The sequence below is a fragment of the Ctenopharyngodon idella genome, chromosome 16 (genome assembly GCF_019924925.1).
Source record: "Ctenopharyngodon idella isolate HZGC_01 chromosome 16, HZGC01, whole genome shotgun sequence".
Lineage (NCBI taxonomy): Eukaryota > Metazoa > Chordata > Actinopteri > Cypriniformes > Xenocyprididae > Ctenopharyngodon > Ctenopharyngodon idella.
In genome coordinates, this window is record NC_067235.1 from 20329374 (window position 1) to 20352684 (window position 23311).

The 23311-nt window shown below is 35.6% G+C and overlaps 1 protein-coding gene across 2 annotated transcripts; it reads left to right on the top strand.

Annotated features, from left to right (window-relative positions):
- Positions 1-1749: 1749 nt before the first annotated feature.
- Positions 1750-23175, top strand: serinc2l (serine incorporator 2, like). Of its 2 annotated transcripts, XR_007925352.1 has the most exons (11): positions 1750-1914; positions 3782-3943; positions 4028-4215; positions 4320-4399; positions 5138-5275; positions 5385-5554; positions 7581-7671; positions 8104-8254; positions 9382-9591; positions 17693-17848; positions 21392-23175. XR_007925352.1 is itself a non-coding variant. In XM_051864278.1 (10 exons), the coding sequence occupies exons 1-10, from the start codon at positions 1876-1878 to the stop codon at positions 10043-10045; spliced, it is 1368 nt and encodes a 455-aa protein (XP_051720238.1). In that variant the 5' UTR covers positions 1750-1875; the 3' UTR covers positions 10046-12756. The 2 variants fall into 2 exon arrangements, 1 of the variants encoding a protein (XP_051720238.1); XM_051864278.1 differs by lacking the exons at positions 17693-17848; positions 21392-23175 and adding an exon at positions 9907-12756.
- The last annotated feature ends 136 nt before the right edge of the window (positions 23176-23311 follow it).

Consider the following 23311-nt stretch of genomic DNA (forward strand, 5'->3'; position numbering starts at 1 on the left):
CAGGAACTGGGTCCGCCTGCTACTGTCACTGGGAAAAAAATTTTTTTTACTCATAATTATATTAATACCAGCATTAATATAAAGCTATTATGATCAACACTGTTATGCTTCATAATTGCCGATATTCTCACAGACTCTCTGTATGCCCTAAGACCTGGAATCCTTATCTAAATTCATCCAGTTAAGCACTCATAAATCCAATACCATTTACTTCAAAGCTCACTGCAGTAAACAAACACAGATGTAGGATAATTACTTCTGTTTGGGAAATATCTGACCCAATTAATCAAAATATGCTATCACTTTGGTACAGATATCATCAATAGAATTTAAGTAAGCTATTTATAAACATCGAATATGATCAAATTAATTTAAATATCAACATCACAAATTACATTATTCTTATCAAATACAGACTTTGAACAATTTTCCGTGTAGGTGTTTGAGCAACACCTATAGTGAGCTCACATTTCAAAATAAAAGTTGTTGAAGTTTTCTCGTTTACCGCATCCTAAAACTGCCTGTACAGTTGGTGCATAACTCACAGTCACATTTATAACACATTAAATGGTGAGTTCACCAAAAAATGAAAATAATGTCATTTATTACTCACCCTCATGCCGTTCCACACCCGTAAGACCTTCATTAATCTTCGGAACGCAAATTAAGATATTTTTGTTGAAATCCGATGGCTCAGTGAGGCCTCCATAGCCAGCAATGACATTTCCTCTCTCAAGATCCATTAATGTACTAAAAACATATTTAAATCGGTTCATGTGAGCACAGTGGTTCAATATTAATATTATAAAACGACGAGAATATTTTTGGTGCGCCAAAAAAACCAAATAACGACTTATATAGTGATGGCTGATTTCAAAACACTGTGTCATTAAGCTTCGGAGCATTATGAATCTTTTATGTCAAATCAGCGTGTCGGAGCACCAAAGTCACGTGATTTCAGCAGTTTGGTGGTTTGACACGTGATCCGAATCATGATTTGACACAAAAGATTCATAATGCTCCAAAGCTTAATGAAGCAGTGTTTTGAAATCGGCCATCACTATATAAGTTGTTCACTATATATTTTGTTTTTTTGGGGCACCAAAAATATTCTCGTCGCTTTATAATATTAATATTGAACCACTGTACTCACATGAACTGATTTAAATATGTTTTTAGTACATTAATGGATCTTGAGAGAGGAAATATCATTGCTGGCTATGGAGGCCTCACTGAGCCATCGGATTTAATCAAAAAAATCTTAATTTGTGTTCCGAAGATTAACGAAGGTTTTACGGGTGTGGAATGGCATGAGGGTGAGTAAAAAATGACATTATTTTCATTTTTGGGTGAACTAACCCTTTAATATAAATAAGAAATCAATTTATTTTATAATGCTCCATTGTAGGCTGTGGTTATTTACAGCAACATAGGATTTGAAAAATAAATTTTAATAGACAATGTAAAAAAAAAAAAAGTAAAAAAAATCATAAGTAATATATACATATAAATTTAAAATACAATAAACATAACACACCTATATATATATATATATATATATATATGTGTGTGTGTGTGTGTGTGTGTTTGTAAAAAATATATATATATATTTGTTACAAACACACACACACACACATATATATATATATACATATATATATATAAAAGTTCCTCTTGTATACACACACACACACACACACACACACACACACACGCACAAGAGGAACTTTTATTATGAAATAGCATAAGTTGCCCATTACAATCGTTAGCTTCAAATACAGGAATCATCTGACGGAACAAGAGAAACACTACATACTGTAATTGACTGTCAATTCATCATCTGACGGTTTGGAGTCGTTTATTTTTTGATATAAAATGGGAGCCTGTATGGCGTTGTGCTCTCTTGCGAGCTGTGTAAGTGTTCTGTTTAATTTTTCATGTTTTAGTTAACTGAGCTGCCACATGACAGCGTCGCTAAATTGTTACCTGAACAGAAAATACAGAATAATATAACTAAGAAAACGTATTGATAAAAAAAATTACGTAATGGACTCCCATATTTAAATAGAAAATGTGTAGTTTCGTAGAGCTTTTCGCTGAAAAACAACAGTACACGGAAGTGTGTTCATATTTGCATTGAGATGTATTATATCAGATCCTCCAGCTTCATAACAAATAATGTAATATATGTATGTTTAAATATATATGTGTGGTTAAATGAACCATTCCGTGAAATTTGGTTTTCTTGTAGTTTCGATGTGTTGTTTTTGGTATGAGTTGCTCATAATAGTTCAGGTTATGCAGGTTTTCAGAGTCATTGTGAATCACAATTTGAGTTCAACGCCCATTTTTAAAGAATTGAAACTTACACATTAAGAATTAATTTTTAATTAAATGTAATTTAATAATTAAATCATATAAAAAAAAACTGAAGCTCTGATCTGTGTATCTCTAAGATATAGCTGAAAGAAATTTTTAAGCCAATCTTTTTAAACAATATCTAATAGAATAGGTTAGAAAAGAAAGGTATTACCTACATACAGTACATAACATATTTGTACATATTGAATTTTCAACATTATTGGAACATTATTAGTGATAATTGGAAAAAAGTATATGAACTATGATGTGTACTAGTGAGATTTCTTGTAACATGTTAACTGGCTGAACTACTTGCATCTGCTGGTTTTAGGATCAGGGTTTTGACCTGACCGTTCCTAAATACACGTCTTCAGTTTTAGAAATTTTGTAGATTGAATTTTGCATTTCCAGGCCATTTAACTTGCTGAAAATGACCCACTTTCTGGAAATGATCATTTCACTGACATTCTACTGCTTGTTGGTACAGTACACACTGCATGACAAACAAATCTTCTCTAACTACAGCCAAACAATATTCCCAACACATTATAGTTAGGATGGGTTATAATGTTTGGAAAAGGCATGTTTTCATTTGACATTTATTATTCGTGCCAGTAAGACACACCTTAGTTTTCTTATCTGTCCTCAATACAGTCTTCCAGTTCAGTCTACAGGTGTTTTTTGAGAAATAGAAAAGAGTGGCAATGATGTTTTTTGTAATAATTTTGCTTGGGAAGTTGGTGTTTAGCTGATCAACCACTCCTAGCATGAGTAACAGTCATGTGGAATTTCCTTAATTTTACTTTTATACAATATGCATGACTGGATTTATGAAGGTCAAAGTCTTTAGCAATGATTTCCTAACTGTTTCCTGCCTCAATAGAGTCAAATTCATTTTATAAAATGCTTCAAACTTTAATACTTTCATGGGGGAAAATGACTTAAGATAAAGTGATATTTATTTGCACATGCTGTGTAAATTGTTTTTGCAGCTGATTCACTAAAGGAACAGACTTCAAAAGAAACAACTTCTAATAAATTCTGTTCTTTTTTTTTTTTTTTTACTTTCTTTTCATCAAAGAATCCTAAAAAATATGTATCACAGTTTACACAAAAATATTAAGCAGCACAACTTTTTCAACATTGATAATAATAAGAAATGTTTCTCGATCACCAAATCATGTTATAATGATTTCTGTAGAATCATGTGACACTGAAGACTGGAGTAATGATGCTGAAAATTCAGCTTTACCATCACAGGAATAAATTACATTTTAAAAATATATTCAAATAGAAAACTGTATATTAAAGTTTCTAATGTTTTGCAGATTCTTTGTAACTCTGGAAATTAATTAATAAATGCTACCCAATGTTAACTGGTGATATAATTGCTCTTTCTTTTACTCCTTCCATGTCACAGGCCTCATGTTTGTGTGGCTCTGCTCCATGTCTGCTCTGTGGCTGTTGTCCTTCTTCCAACAACTCCACTGTCACCCGGCTGGTCTTCTCTTTCTTCCTCCTGCTGGGAACACTGGTGTCTGTAATCATGATCTTGCCGGGCATGGAGACGCAGCTCCGCAAGGTGGGCCCGCCATCAGTGTGCATTCACATCATGTGTGCTTTCAGTGCGTTGTGTTAATTTTCTCTGTATTTAATGTCTCTTCAGATTCCTGGCTTTTGTCAAGGGGGGACCACAATACCAGGGATCGAGAACCATGTTAACTGTGACGTGATTGTCGGCTACAAATCAGTCTACCGCATGTGCTTTGCTATGGCGTGCTTCTTTTTCCTTTTTTCTGCAATTATGATTCGTGTAAAAAGCAGCAAAGACCCTCGTGCTGCTTTTCAGAACGGGTGAGCCTGACTTATGCTTTATGACCATTACTTTATTATGCTATTGGTTTTTGTAACATTTACTACATGAATTTAAGTTTAATCTAGCTTGATTTTGTCGGCAGGTTCTGGTTCTTCAAGTTTCTGATTCTAGTTGGCATCACTGTCGGAGCCTTTTTCATCCCAGATGGCACATTTCATGATGGTACATTTTTGGTTGAATTCTTCCTTTAACCGCACATAATGAAACAATTTCTATTTTCATATATTCGCATGGGGAAATACAATGACATCATGACAATGATGTAAAGCTCTAAATGCAGCAATAGTCATGATAATGTTATTCTAGGAAGCCATTGTCAATACTCAGGGCTAAATTTCAAGGGATGCAGAAAACGCATGGTTTCCTGCTGGGAAGAAGTCAATTACTTTTTAATGACTGTTTTGAATGTTATGAGATTCATGGGAAAAGACCGTATTGAACGTAGAATAGGATGTTATTATTTTTTCATAGCATATTACATTAGCAGTATAAATGCGTTGTTACTGTCTTGCCAGAATTCTCATGGTGTGGAATTAAAGATGCAGAACATTGTGTTTAGAGATCATGGGTAACTTCCAAAACAAGATCTTGACATTAGTGTGCTTTATTGTGAATCTAAGTATGAAAATACAGGCTCTTCAGAGAAGCATGTTTTATTAAGCATAGTTATAAACATAGGGATAGTTCACCCAAAAATGAAAATTCTGTCATCATTTACTCACCATCATGTGAGTAACCTGTATGACTTTCTTTCTTCTGCAGAACAGAAAAGAAAATATTTTGAGAAATATCCCAGTGTTGTTGTTGTTTTTTGTCCATACGCACGGGTGAGTGACATATGTACGCAATTTCCACGAGCACAACTGTTTCATTCTCTTCTTTTTTTTTTTTTAATTACAGTTTGGTTCTACTTTGGTATTGTGGGCTCCTTCATGTTCATCCTGATCCAGCTCATCCTCCTAATTGACTTTGCCCACTCCTGGAATGAGGTGTGGATGAGGAATGCTGAGGAGGGCAACAGAAAATGTTGGTTCTCAGGTATGTAGAGAGCAAATTCACAGTAAGACATCCTGTTCATCACAATAGGCTTGCAAATGGGTGTGTCCCAATCCACTTTTTTCAGAGAAAGACTATTTTCTGTCTGCAGGTCTGTTGTTCTTTACTATCCTGCATTACGCCCTGGCCTTTGCTGCGATTGTGCTGTTTTATCTATACTACACCAAACCTGACAACTGCGCTGAACACAAGTTCTTTATCAGCTTCAACCTTATTCTCTGCATCATCGTATCTGTGGTATCCATTCTGCCAAAAGTGCAGGTAAAGGGAAAGTATTAAAGCACCAAAGCATGTCAGGGTACTTTTCATTCTGTCTCATCTCTGCTCTTAAAAATTCCCTCCAAAAATTTTTAAAAACATAAAATTAGGCACTTCAAAAAGTGTGTCAGAAAACACACTCTAATGCCGGGTTCAGACTACACAATATTTTTGTCTGTTACGAAAATCACTGTGTCCAATTATGTGATTTTGACTCCTAAATTCTTGTTGTATCATGGACAAGAAACATGTCTGACTACACGTTGCTTTCCGATCAGTCATCGCTTGCTGTCTTTAATGACGTGTGTAATTAAAGACAGCAGGAATTGGGTCTCCTTTAGGACCCAGGCAGTAATGCCTGATCAGAAGTTGTTATCATGATGTCTTGACTAATTATATTAATTATATTTCACTATTGTATGATGTTTATTACATTACGTGCACAAACAACATGCTTAAAATATAAAAGCAATGCCTATGAATTGCGTAATAAAACAAACTGGAAACAGATATTGGAAGCAAAAAACATACCTAATATAATATAAGCAGGCTAATAGGGTAGATGTATGCTATGCTAGTGCATAAGGTAACTAAAAAAACAGTAAGAACGAGAAATGCTTGACTTCACAACCTATAGCTTCAGTTATATACTAGTATATGAACCATGTAATTTAAAAGACATTAATGGTCATTATAATGGTCATTATAACTTAATTTTGCAGGAATTATAATCAGGCGCTAAAAATACTACCCATTAAAAGTCCGTTGAACCAGTGGGATCACTCAGGGTCCTAAAGGAGAACCGATTCCTGGGGGGACTCGATTTATCACCACAGTGGAACTAGCAACCAACTTCCGTTAAAAAAAACAAAAAAACATGTAAACTAACTACTTAAGTGGTGTGTTGGCTTAATGCTAAATCCAGGACTCACCGGGTTGCTGAAATGCCTCCACTATCGTTCACCAGAATTAATCTTTTTTATCACTCTGTCGTAGTAGTCACTCGAGCAAACAATATGAAGGCACCTTTCCTCCATTGCATTGCACCAGTACCACTGTCTCTCTCTCGTTTTGCCATGTTTGAAAGCTGTGTACTGAAGAGCTTCTGTGCTCCTATTGGTCAGCTTCACAGATGTCACAGAACCCGTCATGCAGGACCGAAAAAATTTTAACATGTTAATCTTTCTGTTGTGACATTGTGAAGTGTCGCAGACGTGGCATCAGTTGTCATCCACTATGACACACTATACAAGATGAAACGATTGATTCTTGCATCCCGACTGCCATTGTCATTTACGCATCACCGCAACACCCTACGGATCGTGCCAAAATCAGCTTGATATTGTGTAGTCTGAACCCGGCATAAGGAAGGCTGTATGCTGAAATGCATCAGTGTGTAGTTTTTTCTTTTTAACTGACTAGCCAATACAACAAAGGCTTTTTAACTTTTTGTACTAGAACAAGTTCTTTTTGATTTTTTTTTTTTTTTTCCCCTAATTTTTATGTTTGAGACCCAACCAAAGAGCAACTTCTGGGATTATTTTCATGAGGTCCTCTTCTGTGATGATCTGTGATTCCTTCATATTTAAAAACCATACTGTTTAAAAGCCAAAAAAAGGTATTAAGCTCCATTAAGACCTTGAATGTGAAGCAACAAACAGGAAATGACAAAACTGCTTTAACTAGATGTTCCAAATATGTGATTTTGCTTTAGAACACAAATCCTGACATGAATGCTGATTTATAATGTGCATAAGAAAACAGTCTCTCCGTTGTACTGAAGGTCATCTACTGTTTGCATTAGCCTCCAGCTTTTGTCTTTTAAAGGAAACTTCTTTGTTCCCTTCTTTGCATACAGAATATCAATGCTGGCCTGCCACAACAGACAAGCTTTCTTCACTCTGCCAGCCATTATGAAAATCTGCAGTTTAGATACTGTAATTTCATCCAAGCTTCACTAGTGTTTAGTTTACAAAATCCGATGTGTGCTTTACTAAATATGTTTCTTTATTTTTGCATGTCTTTGTAGGATGCCTCACCTCAGTCTGGTCTGCTTCAGTCCTCTATTATTACTCTGTACACTATGTATGTCACCTGGTCTGCCATGACCAACAATCCTAGTAAGTCACTCAAAAAATTCTCAGAAAATATTTACTCAGGAAAAAATATCTGACTTTGGTTCCTCTTTTCGTTTTACGAGCCTTCATTATGTTCCTACTCAGGTTGATGCAATTTTTGGTGAGTTTTGTGGTGTCATAAAAACCAGATGCTCAACCTTTATAGCCTCCTTACCAAATAAAGCCAAATTACCCGTTAGAATTCCAGATGATGAATTTAGCCCTCTATACCTACATTCTGTTATGGTCTAGTATGCATACCTATTAGCAATCCAAATAAACTTTAAAAATGTGATTAGCTTACCTCTAGGTGTGAAGTGTTTGATCACAGCCTTTAGTACTGCAGTATGTGATTAATTTTTTTCCGTAATTATATTATATTATGGTTTAGTATGTTCACTTTTAAACCTTTCATTTTTCTGACTCTGCCCATAGATCGTGAATGTAACCCTAGTTTGCTCAGTCTGGTATCCAATATCAGCACAAATGAGGCAATGCCCACAAGCTCCCCTGGGATGGTGCAGTGGTGGGATGCTCAAGGCATTGTGGGATTGGTTATCTTCCTCTTCTGCACCTTTTATGCCAGGTACATTAAGCAAAACATTTTTGAACATGATTTTGATTTTTCCATATTTCATTGAGCTCTTCTTTACTATCACTATTTGTTATAAAAATGCATAAAGACCATCTCAAGTACATTTCTACATAAGGTCCTGTAGTTAACTGGTGTTTTCCTTGCTGATGTACAATCAGCTGCACCACAGATGGATTGATTGATTAGTGGTGTCAGATGTTGATACCTGTAGGCAAGGTCCAAAATTAACATTTGCCAAGCAGCAAATGAGAGTACAAACTGGCCTTGGCAAGTAAATAAAAAAACTTGTTAGTTGGATGGTAACTTTAACCTTTAACGTGGTCAGTGTCATAAATCTGTTATTTGATTAGTGACTAAAAATGGTGCAGAATCTTAAATATTTTTCAGTTTGCATCAACAATTCTTTAGGTTTTTCAGAAACAGTTCAAACGTTCAAACACAGATTTCTATTTACTTTCATTCAGACTTTTGAGTGGCACTAATATATACACTGTCGTTCAAAAGTTTGCTCATCAAGACTGCATTTATTTGACCAAAACATAGTAAAAAAGTAATATTGTGAGATATTAATATTTAAAATAACTGCTCTTTATTTTAATATATTTTAAGATGAAAAAATTTCCATTACTGATTATGTCACATAATCCTTCAGACATGTTAATTTGGCGCTATAGTAACATTTCTTCTTATTGTCCATGTTGAAAAGAGTTGTGCTGCTTAATATTTTTTTTGAAAACCATAATACATTTTTTTTTTTTTTAGGATTCTTTTATGAATAGAAAGTTCAAAAGAACAGCATTTATCTGAAATATATATTTTTTGTAACAGTGTAAAGGTAACTTTTGATCAATTTAATGCATCCTTGCTAAATAAAAAGATTAATTTAAAAAAAAAAGTATAATACTGTAATACATACATATACTTTATAGCTGGTAAATTTTCTGGATTAATCCGCCATTGGAATGTGACAATTTTATTTTTCACTACATCAGAAAAAACAACCTCTCTCCCTTTAAACTCTGCCCCCCAATCTAGCTCATTATCTAATAAATATTAATCTGAGGGAAGTTGACACCATTGTCATGCTATTGTCCATGTGACGTATGTTCTCTTTTCAGCATTCGTTCATCCAGTAATGCTCAGGTGAATAGGCTGATGCAGACAGAGGAGGGAAAGGGCACTGTAGGAGGGGAGGAGGTGGGCGAAGATGGTCTGCGGCGTGTTGTGGATAACGAAGAGGATGGCGTCACATACAACTACTCCTTTTTCCACTTCCACCTCTTACTGGCCTCTCTCTACATCATGATGACTCTCACTAACTGGTACAAGTAAGTGTTCGTTCTTTGACTTTTTGATTCTGGAGTTCACTTTTTTTCCTCTTTTTTTTATATAAAGTGTGTAAACTCCTATTATAGTTTAAAGGTATAGTTCACACACACACACACACACACACACACACACAAAAAAAGTTCTTCCTATACCTTTGATCTTTGGTGGAACACAAAAGGAGAAACTTTGAATGTACTAGTCATTATTTCATACAGTTACAATGAATAGAACAGAACTGCATCATAAACTAGCTCAGGTCTAAATATTGTTTTTTTTTTTTTTTTTCTCTGCCTTTTCCTCACGTCCGTCTTTAGACCTGATACAACCACTCAGGCCATGCAGAGCACTATGCCTGCAGTGTGGGTGAAGATCAGCTCCAGCTGGCTGAGTCTGGGGCTCTACCTGTGGACGCTTGTGGCTCCTCTCATGTTCCCCAATCGAGACTTCAACTGAGCTTGAGTGGGTGAGATTCCCTCACCCATTCAAACTGTCCATGTTTGCATTGTGGTAGAAATATTACAATCCAAAAACCATTAAATAGCATGATTGAAAGCAATTCAAATCTGAAACGGACAATTCGTGATTCGAGAAATTGCATGGACAAAAACAAAAGTATATGATGCCGTGACAAGTATTTAAAAAAAATGCAAAAATTACACTTCAGTCTGTTTCAGTTGTTCAGTAACTTCACACGTCACACGTGAGGAAAGTTAGAAGTTGCCATGCATCGTTAGACGATCTGACTTTAGGCGCTTCTCAGTACTTTCATTGAGGTTTGACAACTGATGCACATCAACACTTATTTTTTCTTTAAATTAATATTCTTTTAAGTCACATCTTACCAGTTTAGTTTAAATAAATCACAAATGTCACATAATTAGCATGTACATACTTGCTTTATTAAGAATGTCTTGATTTATCAACTTTATCATTTTAACATTATGGCAAATCTCTGAAGCACATATATATCTACACAAAGATGTCATTTTGAAGAGATACTCAAGCCTTTTCCATTTTACAAATACGTCTTGCTTTAATTCCTCCATCCTTGCATCTCATCCTTGGTTCCTAGGATCATAAGCTATAATGCAAGTAAAGGAAATGAGAAGCAGCCTTTTTGTTTAATGAATTATTCACTGCTGTCTCCTTTCTTACACTACTTCTCAAAAGTTTGGGGTTTTTGAAAGTCTCTTATGCTCACCAAGGCTGAACACAGTAAAAACAGTAATATGTTAGATCAAAAACACAGTAAAATAGTAATATTGTGAAATGTTAGTACAATTTCAAATACCGTTTCTATTTTAATATATTTTAAAATATAATTTATTCTTGTGATGGAAAAGCTGAATTTTCAGCATCATTACTCCAGTTTTCAGTGTCACATGATCCTTCAGAAATCATTATAACATGATGATTTGGTGCTCAAGAAACATTTCTTATTATTGTCACAGTTGAAACGGTTGTGCTGCTTAATATTTTTATGGAGACAGTCATACATTTTTGAGGATACTTTTATGAATAGAAGGTTCAAAAGTACAGCATTTATTTGAAATGGATTTAGATACTTTTTAGATGCAATGTAAAAGTCTTTACTGCCACTTCTCATCAATTTAAATGAATTTCTTCCAAAATAAAGCCTTATTGACCCCAAACTTGTGAACAGTAGTGTACCTATAGCGTAGATGCCCCATGTCCCCACACATAAAATAGGTTAGATCAGTTTTTTCGCCTCTGTGTTGTCGACACCCTCAATAATTCACCTCTCATGGTCCTTAAGGGTTATTTCGCTATCATTTCAAACACAATATTGCTATTGGTGTGTTTTATAAAGTCGATATTGCTCGTTTATTTTGTATTGCATTAAGGTACTCGTCAGTTTAACAAGTGTAAGCTACTCAAACCTGACGCCACACATTTCCAGTGCAACAAATAAACTCAATAACTGTCCTACACTTGTAGTGGTCAGCCACGAATACAAATATGCATAATACTGCTCCTAGTAACCTACTCTACCTGAAGAGGAAACCTTTTTTACAGTGATAGCATTTCAACATCAGGGTCTTCTTCAATGCATTGTTCAACAGACTCTCTATAATATACAATTTCACTCCGATTTAGCACTTTTTTTTCCTCAATTAATTGGGAGAGAGGGCAGCCCATGTGCACTGGGGGGCTTAAACAGGGGACCGTTTTCACTACAGGTCCTCTGTAGAGCCCTTAAAACTTGTGCATCCAGAAGATAAGCCCAATCTGACACTCCCTTCCCCAGTACAGCTCACTACACCATGAGGTCACACACTCTGACCAGGGTCTCCAGCACTTCCATGAACTACAGACTGTGCTGAAACATTGATCGCTGATCCAAATTAATATAATATGGTGCTGCCAATCCATCAAAGCCACATGTTAGCATATCTAGTTTGTCGTTTGGGCAGAATGCTTAAGTAAAATGTACTTTAGTGTGGCAATAGGTAATTTAGTGTGGAAAAAACAACTTAGGGCTAGTTAATATGTTAATAGTTGATGTATTTAATAGGTAGATGTTGTTCCCGAAAATTTATTTTTTTTAATCCTTCCCCCTGTGACACTTAGTTTTTGTTTTGTTTTTTATATAATGACTTTTATTTTTATTATTAATTTTTCTTTTAAGCACATGCTGGATTTAAAATTACATAAGATTTTGTTTACAAAACATTTTAGTGACAAAAACCATTTAGTTTACATTTAACACTGTTATGTAAGCAAAATATGAAATTTCATAACTAAGTATTGTTGGTGTGTCATTCGGTATTGCTTGTGCTATGCTTGTGACATTGGAAGAAACGGATTGTGAAGTATGTACTGTATATATAAAGTATATTTAAACTTTTTCCAAAGTAACAGTTTAACACAAGAATGACGGTTCATGTGTAGTCTATTATTAGAAGCAACATACATGATTAGTAATTCTTCATGTGCCTTCGGCGATAACCCGTCTTATCAAAAGCAACCAGGTTTATTTCAGACCTGCGGAGAAGTGCCTTTGCTGTTTTATAACATTTCATTTTTCACACAATATTGCCCTTTCAGTTATTTCTGTGGATGTACTATTTCAGTGATCTGGTGTTGTTTGATTTGTGTGTATGCTGTATATATTTCAATAAACTCATATTATGAGTTGGTTATTCAGAGTCGAGTCTTTACAAATCAACTGTATTGATCTGACTGCCAATTTAGCATCAAAATTAGAAGTCTTGAACTTGATTATTGGATGTGGAATTTGTCATTAGTGATTGAAGTTTGTTCAGGGCTCAACAATATTTAAGTGAACAGACGGCTTTATTATTAGTAGTATTAATTTGCTAGGAATTTAAATTTGCTAGAAATATATTTGGAAATCTCTAACATTCTCTATTGATCTCTTGACTGTAAAATGTTGAACATGAAAACATTGCTACTGGCCATTTAAATCAAGTCTGATAGAACAGAATGAGAAGGTTGTATTTTTATTTGCTGTCTGCCCACCAGGTGGAACTGATGTGCTGCTGATTTTATCTTCATATCATGGACAATAACCATTTCTCAGTACTGATGGCCATCACTGGTCAAATAATGTGGCCTTTTATTACTTGATACTACTTCAGTTATGCAATTTCATGTCAGCAGTTTTTCCATAGTTAAAAGATTCAGATACTGACTTAATTATTGTTTTTACCTCCACCAGTGTGTCATTTAAGCGCTGTTTTTCCTCTTTCTCCATCCATGTTTATGCTTTTTACGTTTACCCGATTTAGTACCAGTGCCCAAACTGGCCTCACTGACCATAAAACCCTCCTCAAGTTACAAGCAGTTATCACACTCACAATTGTGTAGCCTTTGGCAGCATTTACAGCAAAAAAGTTACTTTACTGTTGCTAGAGAAAGCTAAGAAAAACAGGTCTAAAACTCTGTTTCAAAAGCAGCGATACCAAAAGGGAACACGTTTCATGAATTCCTCTCAGTGCTGGAGATGTTTTGAGTGGCTTGTGGATAAGGGAGGTATTGAACATTAAGTGCTTTTGGGCCCTGAAAATCAGGCCCCTCTTCTCAAATGTGTGGTTTATCAGTTGGCAGCTTGACTAAGCATAGATAATGCCTGCTTATGCAATAGTGTTTTGCTAATAGTGTTGATACGTTTCTGCACACTTGTGTAACACTAGCGCAGCAGAAGGACGGTTGAGGTCTATATCTGTAGGTCAGGGTTCCATGACTCTCTCTGTGGTTTTCTTTTAGAACCAGGTGGGTGGGTTACAAACCCATGAGTCGACGTCAAGATCTCAGCAGTGCTTTATTTTCCCTCTGTAGGCAGGCTATGGGGTGTTTCATGTGGTTTTATGAAAGCATTGAAGTTTAAATATTGAGTGGCATACTCTTAAACATTTATGAAAGTTACCAATTGATAATTAATGCAATTTCTAGTATCAGCCTTGCTCTTAACCCAAGGTTTTGTACATTAGCTAATGGTATCAGTCGTTCTTACTTAAAGAGAGGAAAATAAGTGCATACTATATGGCTATATAGGAGCAAAATTGACTATTTACTTTTTTTTTTTTTTTTTAAATACGTGTTCTTGGTCTTATTGTGTATGATTAATCATTGCATGTTATTCCAACGAAAACACAACATTTCTTCATAATTTTTAATAAAAAAAAAAAAAGAAAAAAAAAAGCAACTTACTGTTATTACTTTTCTTTGAAAGTTGCGGCCAGAGAAAATAATGTTTAAGCCAGAAAGTCTTTTTAGACAGTTTTACACCTGTAGGTTTTCAACCAGGAGTCCATGAAGGTACTGCAGGGGGTCAGCAGAGAACATATGTTTATAAAATATATTAGATTTTCTTAAAGAATTATTACATTTTTAGCTATTCGGATAAACATTAACTTGGCTGCAAACAGACTGATATACCCACCTTTTATAATCAAATCAGTTCCAGATGGATAAAATCAAGTCCCGATTATTTTTATTAATCTAAATATAAAAAATTATTTAATTTAAATATAAATATAAATATTTATTTATTTATTTATTTATTATTATTATTATTTATTTTATTTTATTTTATTTTTTCAAAAAATTTAGTACCATTGAAAAGTTTGGGGTCAGTAGATTTATTTATTTATTTACTTATTTGAAAGAAATTAAAGGGTTAGTTCACCCAAAAATGAAAATAATGTCATTTATTACTCACCCTCATGCCGTTCCACACCCGTAAGACCTTCGTTAATCTACGTAACACAAATTAAGATTTTTTTGATTAAATCCGATGGCTCAATGAGGCCTCCATAGCCAGCAATGACATTTCCTCTCTCAAGATCCATAAAGGTACTAAAAACATATTTAAATAAGTTCATGTGAGTACAGTGGTTCAATATTAATATTATAAAGCGACGAGAATGTTTTTGGTGCGCCGAAAAAACCAAAATAACGACTTATATAGTGATGGCCGATTTCAAAACACTGCATCAGGAAGCTTCGGAGCGTTATGAATCAGCGTGTCGAATCAGCGGTTCGGAGCGTCAAAGTCATGTGATTTCAGGAGTTTGGCGGTTTGACACGCGATCCGAATCATGATTCGATACGCTGATTCATAATGCTCCAAAGCTTCCTGACGCTGTGTTTTTTTTTTTTTTGGTGCACCAAAAATATTCTCGTCGCTTTATAATATTAATATTGAACCACTGTACTCACATGAACTGATTTAAGTACGTTTTAGTACATTAATGGATCTTGAGAGAGGAAATGTCATTGCTGGCTATGGTGGCCTCACTGAGCCAACGGATTTCAACAAAAATATCTTAATTTGTGTTCCGAAGATTAACAAAGGTCTTACGGGTATGGAATGACATGAGGGTGAGTAATTAATGACATTATTTTCAATTTTGTATGAACTAACCCTTTAACTTTTATGCAGCAACGACACATCGTTTTGGTCAAAAGTGATAGTAAAGACATTTTAATTGACACAAAACAAAATAAATTTCAAATACATGCTGTTCTTTTAAAATTTCTACTCATCAAAGATCCTGAAAAAAAAATTATACAAAAATAATAAGTAGCGCAAGTGTTGTCATTGTCAGCTGTTGTCTGTATTCGTGTTATTTTTTTTTAAATATATTAAAATAGAAAAAAATATTTTAAATTGCAATAATATTTCACAGTATCACTGTTTTTAATGTATTTTTGATCAAATAAATGCAGCATTGGTAAGCAGGTAGCAATTTATTTTACAGTCCTGTTCTCCATGTACATACTATATACTTACTGTAGTAATAACTGGGTAATAACTAGGTACTAACTTTGAAACTATCCTTAAACCTAAACTTAACCCATGTACTTACCTTATATTACCCAGTACGTACACATAAGTGCACGTACTGTAAATCAAAGTGCATCTGGTGAGCATAAGAGACTTCTTTCAAAGACAATAAAAATTTTTTACTGACCCCAAACTTTTGAACGGTTACATTACCGAAGTCAAGTGGGTTGCAAGTCCATTTTCATTTGACTTTAAATTAACTAGAGAGAGATAGAGGATTGAAATAGCTATATTTTACCAAGGCTAGCAGCCAATGAGGAGAGACGATAATGACTCTGATGTTGAGTAATAAAGACAGAGAGCTAATGTGTGTTTGCAGAGATAAAGCTTCCCAATTAGCAATGAGATATTGACTGAATGTGCTGTAGGACGTTACTCTTGATCCACATAGCAGCTGTGTCATAGAACTCTCTCTCAGTTTGGCTACCAGAATGTACAGTTTATTTTGGCTGCTGTAGTGGAGTATAACATTTCACATTGTCTTTGTCCTCATTTTTAATCAGGTCTGTCTCATAGCTGATGCCAGAAACCTTTGGTTTCTTCTTGTTAGAGTCCGGCATCTTGGGACTCTGCCTAGTATGGAACAGAGGTTCTAAGAACTATGAACTTGGTGCCAACTCAAAGCCGCATGAAAACATGGTTGGAGAATAATAAATGTGTCAAATGGGGCTTTGCAGCTGTCCAGGAACTATGCTTCTTTCTTCATGCCAGACTAAAACAAACATGGCATTAGATGAAATCAGATTAAGCATGAAGCATTCTTCAATGTTTTAATGATTTTACTATGAGAATGACGAATATTTTCATCACTTTAATGTCACATAATGCCCTAAAATGAAATTCTTAAGCTGTTTTGCTGGTCTTTACTGGTTATAAAAGCCTAAAAAAACTAAAACCAGCAAGCAGACTAGTCTGCCCCAAGGAGACCAGCTGAGACCGGCATCAAGGAATGATTATATAATACATAATATACAGTACAATACTGTTGAAAAGTTTGGAGTCAGTAAGATTTTTTTTTTAAAGAAATTAATACTTTCATTCAGCAAGGATGAATTAAATTAATCAAAAATGATATGCAGTAAAGACTTTTACATTGTTACAGAAATATATATTTCAAATAAATGCTGTTCTTTTGAACTTTCTATTCTTTAAATAATTCTGAAAAATTAAATAACTGATAAAAAGAAATATTTCTTGAACACCATATATAAATTATTACATTTTTTAAAAAATATATATATATAAAATAGAACAGTTATTTGAAATTGAAATAATATTTCACAACATATACTGTTTTTATTTTTAATCAAATAAATGCGGCCTTGGTGAGCATAGGAGACTTTTTTCAAAAACACTAAAAACTCATGCTGCTCCCAAACATTTGAACGGAAGTGTGTGTCTTTCCTGTTTTCTTGGTGTTAACTTAGTTAACCAACTGGTATATTTGGTGATTTTAGTGCTTTTTAGTTTAGGAGACTAGCTAAGACCAGCAAACCACGCTGTTTACTCAGCAGGGACGTTGTTGAGTTTTGAGTCTGTATAATGCGGTGTTCCTCCCTGAAGTCTACAGTAATGTGTTCTCACTGTATCATTTCCCAGCCCACTCTTCATCTAAAGGCTTGTTTTGTTCTCTTGGAGTTGCACACACACTTATCTCATTGCTGTATGAGAAACAAACTTTGGAAGAAGCATAAAAGAAAAATAACTCTCCTCATCAATTCATATAAACTACTTACTCCTGTCTGGAAACTCTCCCTCTCTGGCAGGCTCGCCTAACAATGAACAAGAGAGAGAGACACATCAACAAAATGATCTCACTCCCTCAGCACCAGCACACACACCACACACTGACTCAGCATTGCTGCAGGATGTTCTGTCTCTGCTTTGACCCTCTCTGCTCCTGAGTTCCCAGAGCCAGACTGGTAAGTGTATCTCTAGGGAACCCTTTAACCCAATGTGAAATCACAATGCTGATACTCAGCCCATTGTCAATGGGATGTGACGTCCTGATGTGCATTTCAACAACAACAGTTTTGCTGAAGAAATTCTGCATCAGTCACTCATTGCATCATTAAAATTGTACACTCTAAAATACTGGGTTGTTCCAACCCAAATTTGGGCAAAATAGGGACAAACCCAGCTTTTGGGTGAAAGTTTTAGATAAGTTTTTTAACCCAATAGTTGGGTTTGTCCATATTTGACCCAATTTGGGTTGAAACAAATGAGCAATTTTTTAGAGTGTACCTTTCAAGTTTTCAGGGATGTATGTGATAACCATGTAATAACCAAACATACTGTAAAGTGTCTGTCCGTCCATCCATCCATCCATCCTTCACTCTAAAAAGTGCTGGGTTAAAAATAACCCAAGTTGGGTTGAAAATGGACAAACCCAGCAGTTGGGTTAAATGTTTGCTCAATGTGCTGGGCAGTTTTATTTAACCCAACTATTGTTTAAAAATTACTTTATGGCTGGCTTAAAATGAACCCAAAATCAGACACATAATTACTAGAGGCAACAATAATAATCAAAAGGTGAACATTTATTAATAAGCAATTTAATAAATGTTTATTGTTTATTATTCATTACACTTATTAATAAATGTTCATTTATTAAACATATTAATAAATGTTCATTTCCAACATACTTTGGGTTCATTTTAAGCAAGCAGTAATTTTTAAACAATAGTTGAGATAAATAAAACTACCCAGCAGTTTGGGCAAACATTAAACCCAACTGCTGGGTTTGTCCGTTTTCAACCCAACATGGCATTTTTTAGAGTATATAGTATATCTAAATGAGGCATGTAAATCTTTCAGGGACCAAAAAACTCACCATTTTAAGAACCAAACACATCCATCCATCCATCTTTCTGTATATCTTAAATGGTACCTTTCAAATATATTATACACTGCCCGGCCAAAAAAAAAAAAAAAGTCTCAATGGTTCTTTTAACCCTAAAAGATGGAGTGTGTAGCTTTTCATTTCTTAAACAGCCATGTATTAAGAGATGTATCATGGCCATATTCCAGGATGACAATGTCAAGATTCATCAGGCTCAAATTGTGAAAGAATTGTTGGGAGGGAGCATGAAGAATCATTTTCACACATGAATTGGCACTGACCTTAACCTCAGTGTAAATTTTTGGGATGTGCCTGGAGGAGACTTTACAGAGTGCTCACCTCTTGCATTCTCAAGACAAGATCTTGATCAAAAAAGTATGCACCTCTCGATGGAAGATGTTATTTCCACCAAGAGGTGCATCAATTTTTGCTCAAGATCTTGTATTGACAATGCAAGAGGTGAGCACTCTGTAAAGTCTACTCCAGCACATCCCCAAAGACTTTCAATGAAATTAAGGTCTGGACTCAGAGGTGCCAATTCATGTGTGAAAATGATTCTTCATGCTCTCTGAACCATTCTTTCACAATTTTAACCCTGGTGAATCTTGACATTGTCATCCTGGAATATGGCCATGATGTGTTTTCCTACATGGTTGTTTAAGAAATGAAAAGCTACACGCTCCATCTTTAAGGGTTAAAGAACCATTTCCAAACATACAACATGCTAGAAACATAATAATCACTGTAATAATGATCCATTCCAACTATAGTAAACTGATCAGTTTACAGTATCAGCCAGATGCCCATTTTTTTGTTTAAGTGGGTAGTTTACACCAGGATAAGCTGCAGTATGGCCCATTGATGGGCTTTGCGAGACTACTACGTTCCTAACATGCTCCAGAAGTTACACAACAAGCAGTAAAGAAGTTTAAAAAACAATCATTTTAGTTTCTGGGAGTTCCTGTTTTATGTGACCATTTGAGAGTGTGCAAAACCAGCTGTAACTGGATTTTAGAACAAAATCTTTTTGAGAGGAGAAAAATCATTTTTAGAGGAACTGTACTCGATTTGCAGGCGCTGCTCTTATAGTAAAATGACTGAAAGCAGCTGTCAGAGGTGTAATTGCATTCTAAGTGTAAAACCCAAGCACATTGGATTACACTGCAGTATGGAGCAAAGCTAATTGAGTTTTGGTCCTACTGGCACATGTGTGCTGGAAACATTTACCCAACATTACCACCCCATTAGACTCAACAAGACCCAAAGTCTGGCAGCAGAGTGGCAGAGGGTTGTGATTTCTTCCTGCCCGGGGAGTGGGTTTATCTGCTCTGAAGCCCAGGAGCAAGAAACCTCTAGCTTTTGCAGCTCTATGAAAAAATACTACATTAATTATCCACATGGGCATGAGACAAGAGGAAACTTGTGAGGGAATAAAAAGGTCATAGATGAAAAGACAAGATAATCCTTTTAGACCCAAACAGAATCTGCACCCAGAGAAAATGACACAGATTTCATTCACTAAACATTCCCAATACTTGCATGTGTGTTTATTCAATATTTTGACTATGGCTAAATAAGCTACTGATCATCACACATTTTACCATATTTAAATCCTTTCTGAAGATCTTCCTCCACAATCAGATTTCATCTCAGATTTAATCTCTGTCCACCATTATATATGGAATGTATTCAGGACAATATGAACTCCATGGGGGAAGGATCAGATTTACATGGTAGTGCAAGTAACTGAAAAATCCAATATTACGGGTGATGGTGTACATTGAGATGTATTGCAACCTATTGATTTTACTCTGAGCTATTATATTGCATGTGTATCAAAGTCAATTGTTTACATATATGACATGTAGAGTCACTATATAATATCTCATATTACAAAAAGTGCTCTGGAAATACTATGGTATCAATGTTATCGTTAACTAAAATGAAACTAATGAAAAAATTTCAACTTTCAGAAATTGAAATGAAGCTGTATTAGATGAACATTTTCAACTTAAAAAAACAGTTAATTTAAAAAAAGTACTAAAATTACTGAAACTGAAAAAATTAAATTTAACGCTAAATATAAAAAAAAATTAATGGGTGATTTAAAGTCAGCATGAAATGGAAGTTCCAATTTCTTTTCTTCTCTATTGTGATGTATATGGCTTTTCAACAAAAAAATGAATGGCAGGACTTGATTTCGTCCATCGGGAATCGATTGGATCGTTGGATATTCATAGTTTGCGATTGCTGTGATTGACAGGTTGTCTCACCCTTGCGCCAGAGATGTTGATGTTGCTGCAAGAGAAAGAGGAAGTTACTTTGATTAAAGATTACGAGCGCACATGAATTAAAAAAATTAATAAATAAAAATTATGTGCAATATTCCATTAAAAAAAAAAAAAAAAAACTTTTTTCAATTTTTACTTTAAACCTGGAAATAAACAGAAAGTTTTGGATTTTTACTTTATTATTCTAGATTATGAACCAAATAGAACATATACTTTACATTTCACTCCTGCATTATCTTTGACTCTCTTTGTGTTCCTGCAGCAGGCAGCATTGTTTCTCTCTGTCTCACTCTCTACATCTCTGTCTCTCGCTCTCTCCCTCTCTTTGGCAGGCTGCTGTATGCCATGCACAGGCGCAGCCCGACTCTGTGGGGAGGCTGATCTAGTTATATAACAGTCGGTGCAGCCGTTGTCTGCTGGAAGACGAGCATGCAGGCATCCCTGTTACATAAGCCTGTTAGGATCATATTGTCACACCGTGGAGCATTCACAACGCAGTGTCCTTGCTACTGTGCTTCCCTCTTTCTCTCTCGCTCTTGGGAAAGAAAACCCAACAAAAGGGTGGTCCAATGCAGTTCAGAGAGCGTGAACTTTGCAATCACAGTTAACCCAATCAAAACAGACCTCTCTGCATGGCCTAAACCCCCCACCCACTCGACCGTCACGCACCTCACAGCCACAAGCCCAGTCAGGTGTCCTGTTTGACTCAGCCGAGGACGGCGGCTGTCATGACGATGCAGCCAGCAGCCGTCTCGTTCTCCACAGGGAGTCTGAACGGCAGTGGCATCCAGAGATGGGATCAGGCAGCTGTGAGCTATGACTCATCACCTGAATGCCAGGTGAACACTGAAGAGTCTCCAGGAGTCCGTCTAAGCCTTCTAAATACACAGCGTTGGCCCCACAGAGTCTCACCTTATCTCTTCGCTAATTTTAGAACCAACGTGTTGACCTATTCAACAGCAAGACATCACTGGGCGTTACGATGGGAAAATGAACAACACCACGCTGGTTTTGTCACGCAATGTTACTCTAATCGACCCCACTGTGACCTTCTTACGCATTCAAGTTTTGCTCAGTTCCTCAAGCACTACTCTTGTTCTTCCTTGAGAGTAATTCGACTCTTGTAAAATAAATATAAAAAAGCATAATAACAGGTTGGAGGCCCAGCAGGCGTGGAGTTTGGGAAGCTATATTTATGCCCAGTAATTAAACTGTCCTTCGGGTATCGACCCAGCACTGCATTTGCATCTGTTAAACAAAGCATTCCTTTGTCAAACGTTTGTCATACGGTAGTCAGGGTGACTGTGTTTAGATTCACTGAGTGTCGCGAACACTAGTATATTCAGAAACAAACAACAGAATAGATCCCCAAGTTTCATTGTGTGTATTGGTGAACTCAACTTATACTGTGAATTTTTGAAGGTTGTGAGCATTTCAAGCCCGTGGCCATTGCTAAAAGGTGGGCCAATGAGGAAATAATCTGATTGGAAATATAAACCCAACAGGGAAAATAAAAAGACAATCAACTCCCAGCAGAACTGGTGCAACTTTAAAAGCTTTTTAGAACTTCTTTCTTGGGAATTAGTATACAATGTGGCTTTGGAAAGTTTAGGGGAAACAAAGAGCATAAGTGATAATTTACTACTCAGGTTTGGTTTATAATATACTGCTAGGGAATAACCACACTTTCCTGGGAGTTTAGTTCTTAGTTCTTAGAGAACATTCAGGTTTACTTTTCCTCCATGCCCCTGGGAAAGAGTTAAATGAATTAAAGTCTGTGCTGATGGTTAACCCCATAATAGTCCTCATGTGGGCCATACTACCATTAGTGCAACTGAGAAGCTTCAGTCCGGCTAAAGAGTACAACTGAGTCAGGGAATTGTGGGAATTGTGCTGACATAAGCAACCCAGTATGCATCCCCCAGATGGGCCTGCTCATGAAACTTGTGGATGTGCTATGGGATTCTCGTCCTAATATTCCATTAAATATTTGACTTCGGTTATGATGAATGTAACAAATATCAGTTTAACTGATAATTATAAATAATATAATTTACATTACATTATTAAATGTGTACATATGGCCTATGTAAAGAAATACTTCACCCCCACACTTTCCCCCCATACAGTACAGTAAATGATGACAGAATTTACATTTTTGGGTGAACTGTCCCTTTTAAAACCGCATATATATGTAAGAGTATTGATTGATTGTAAAAATTATCTACACACAACAAGTTTTGCAGGGTCCC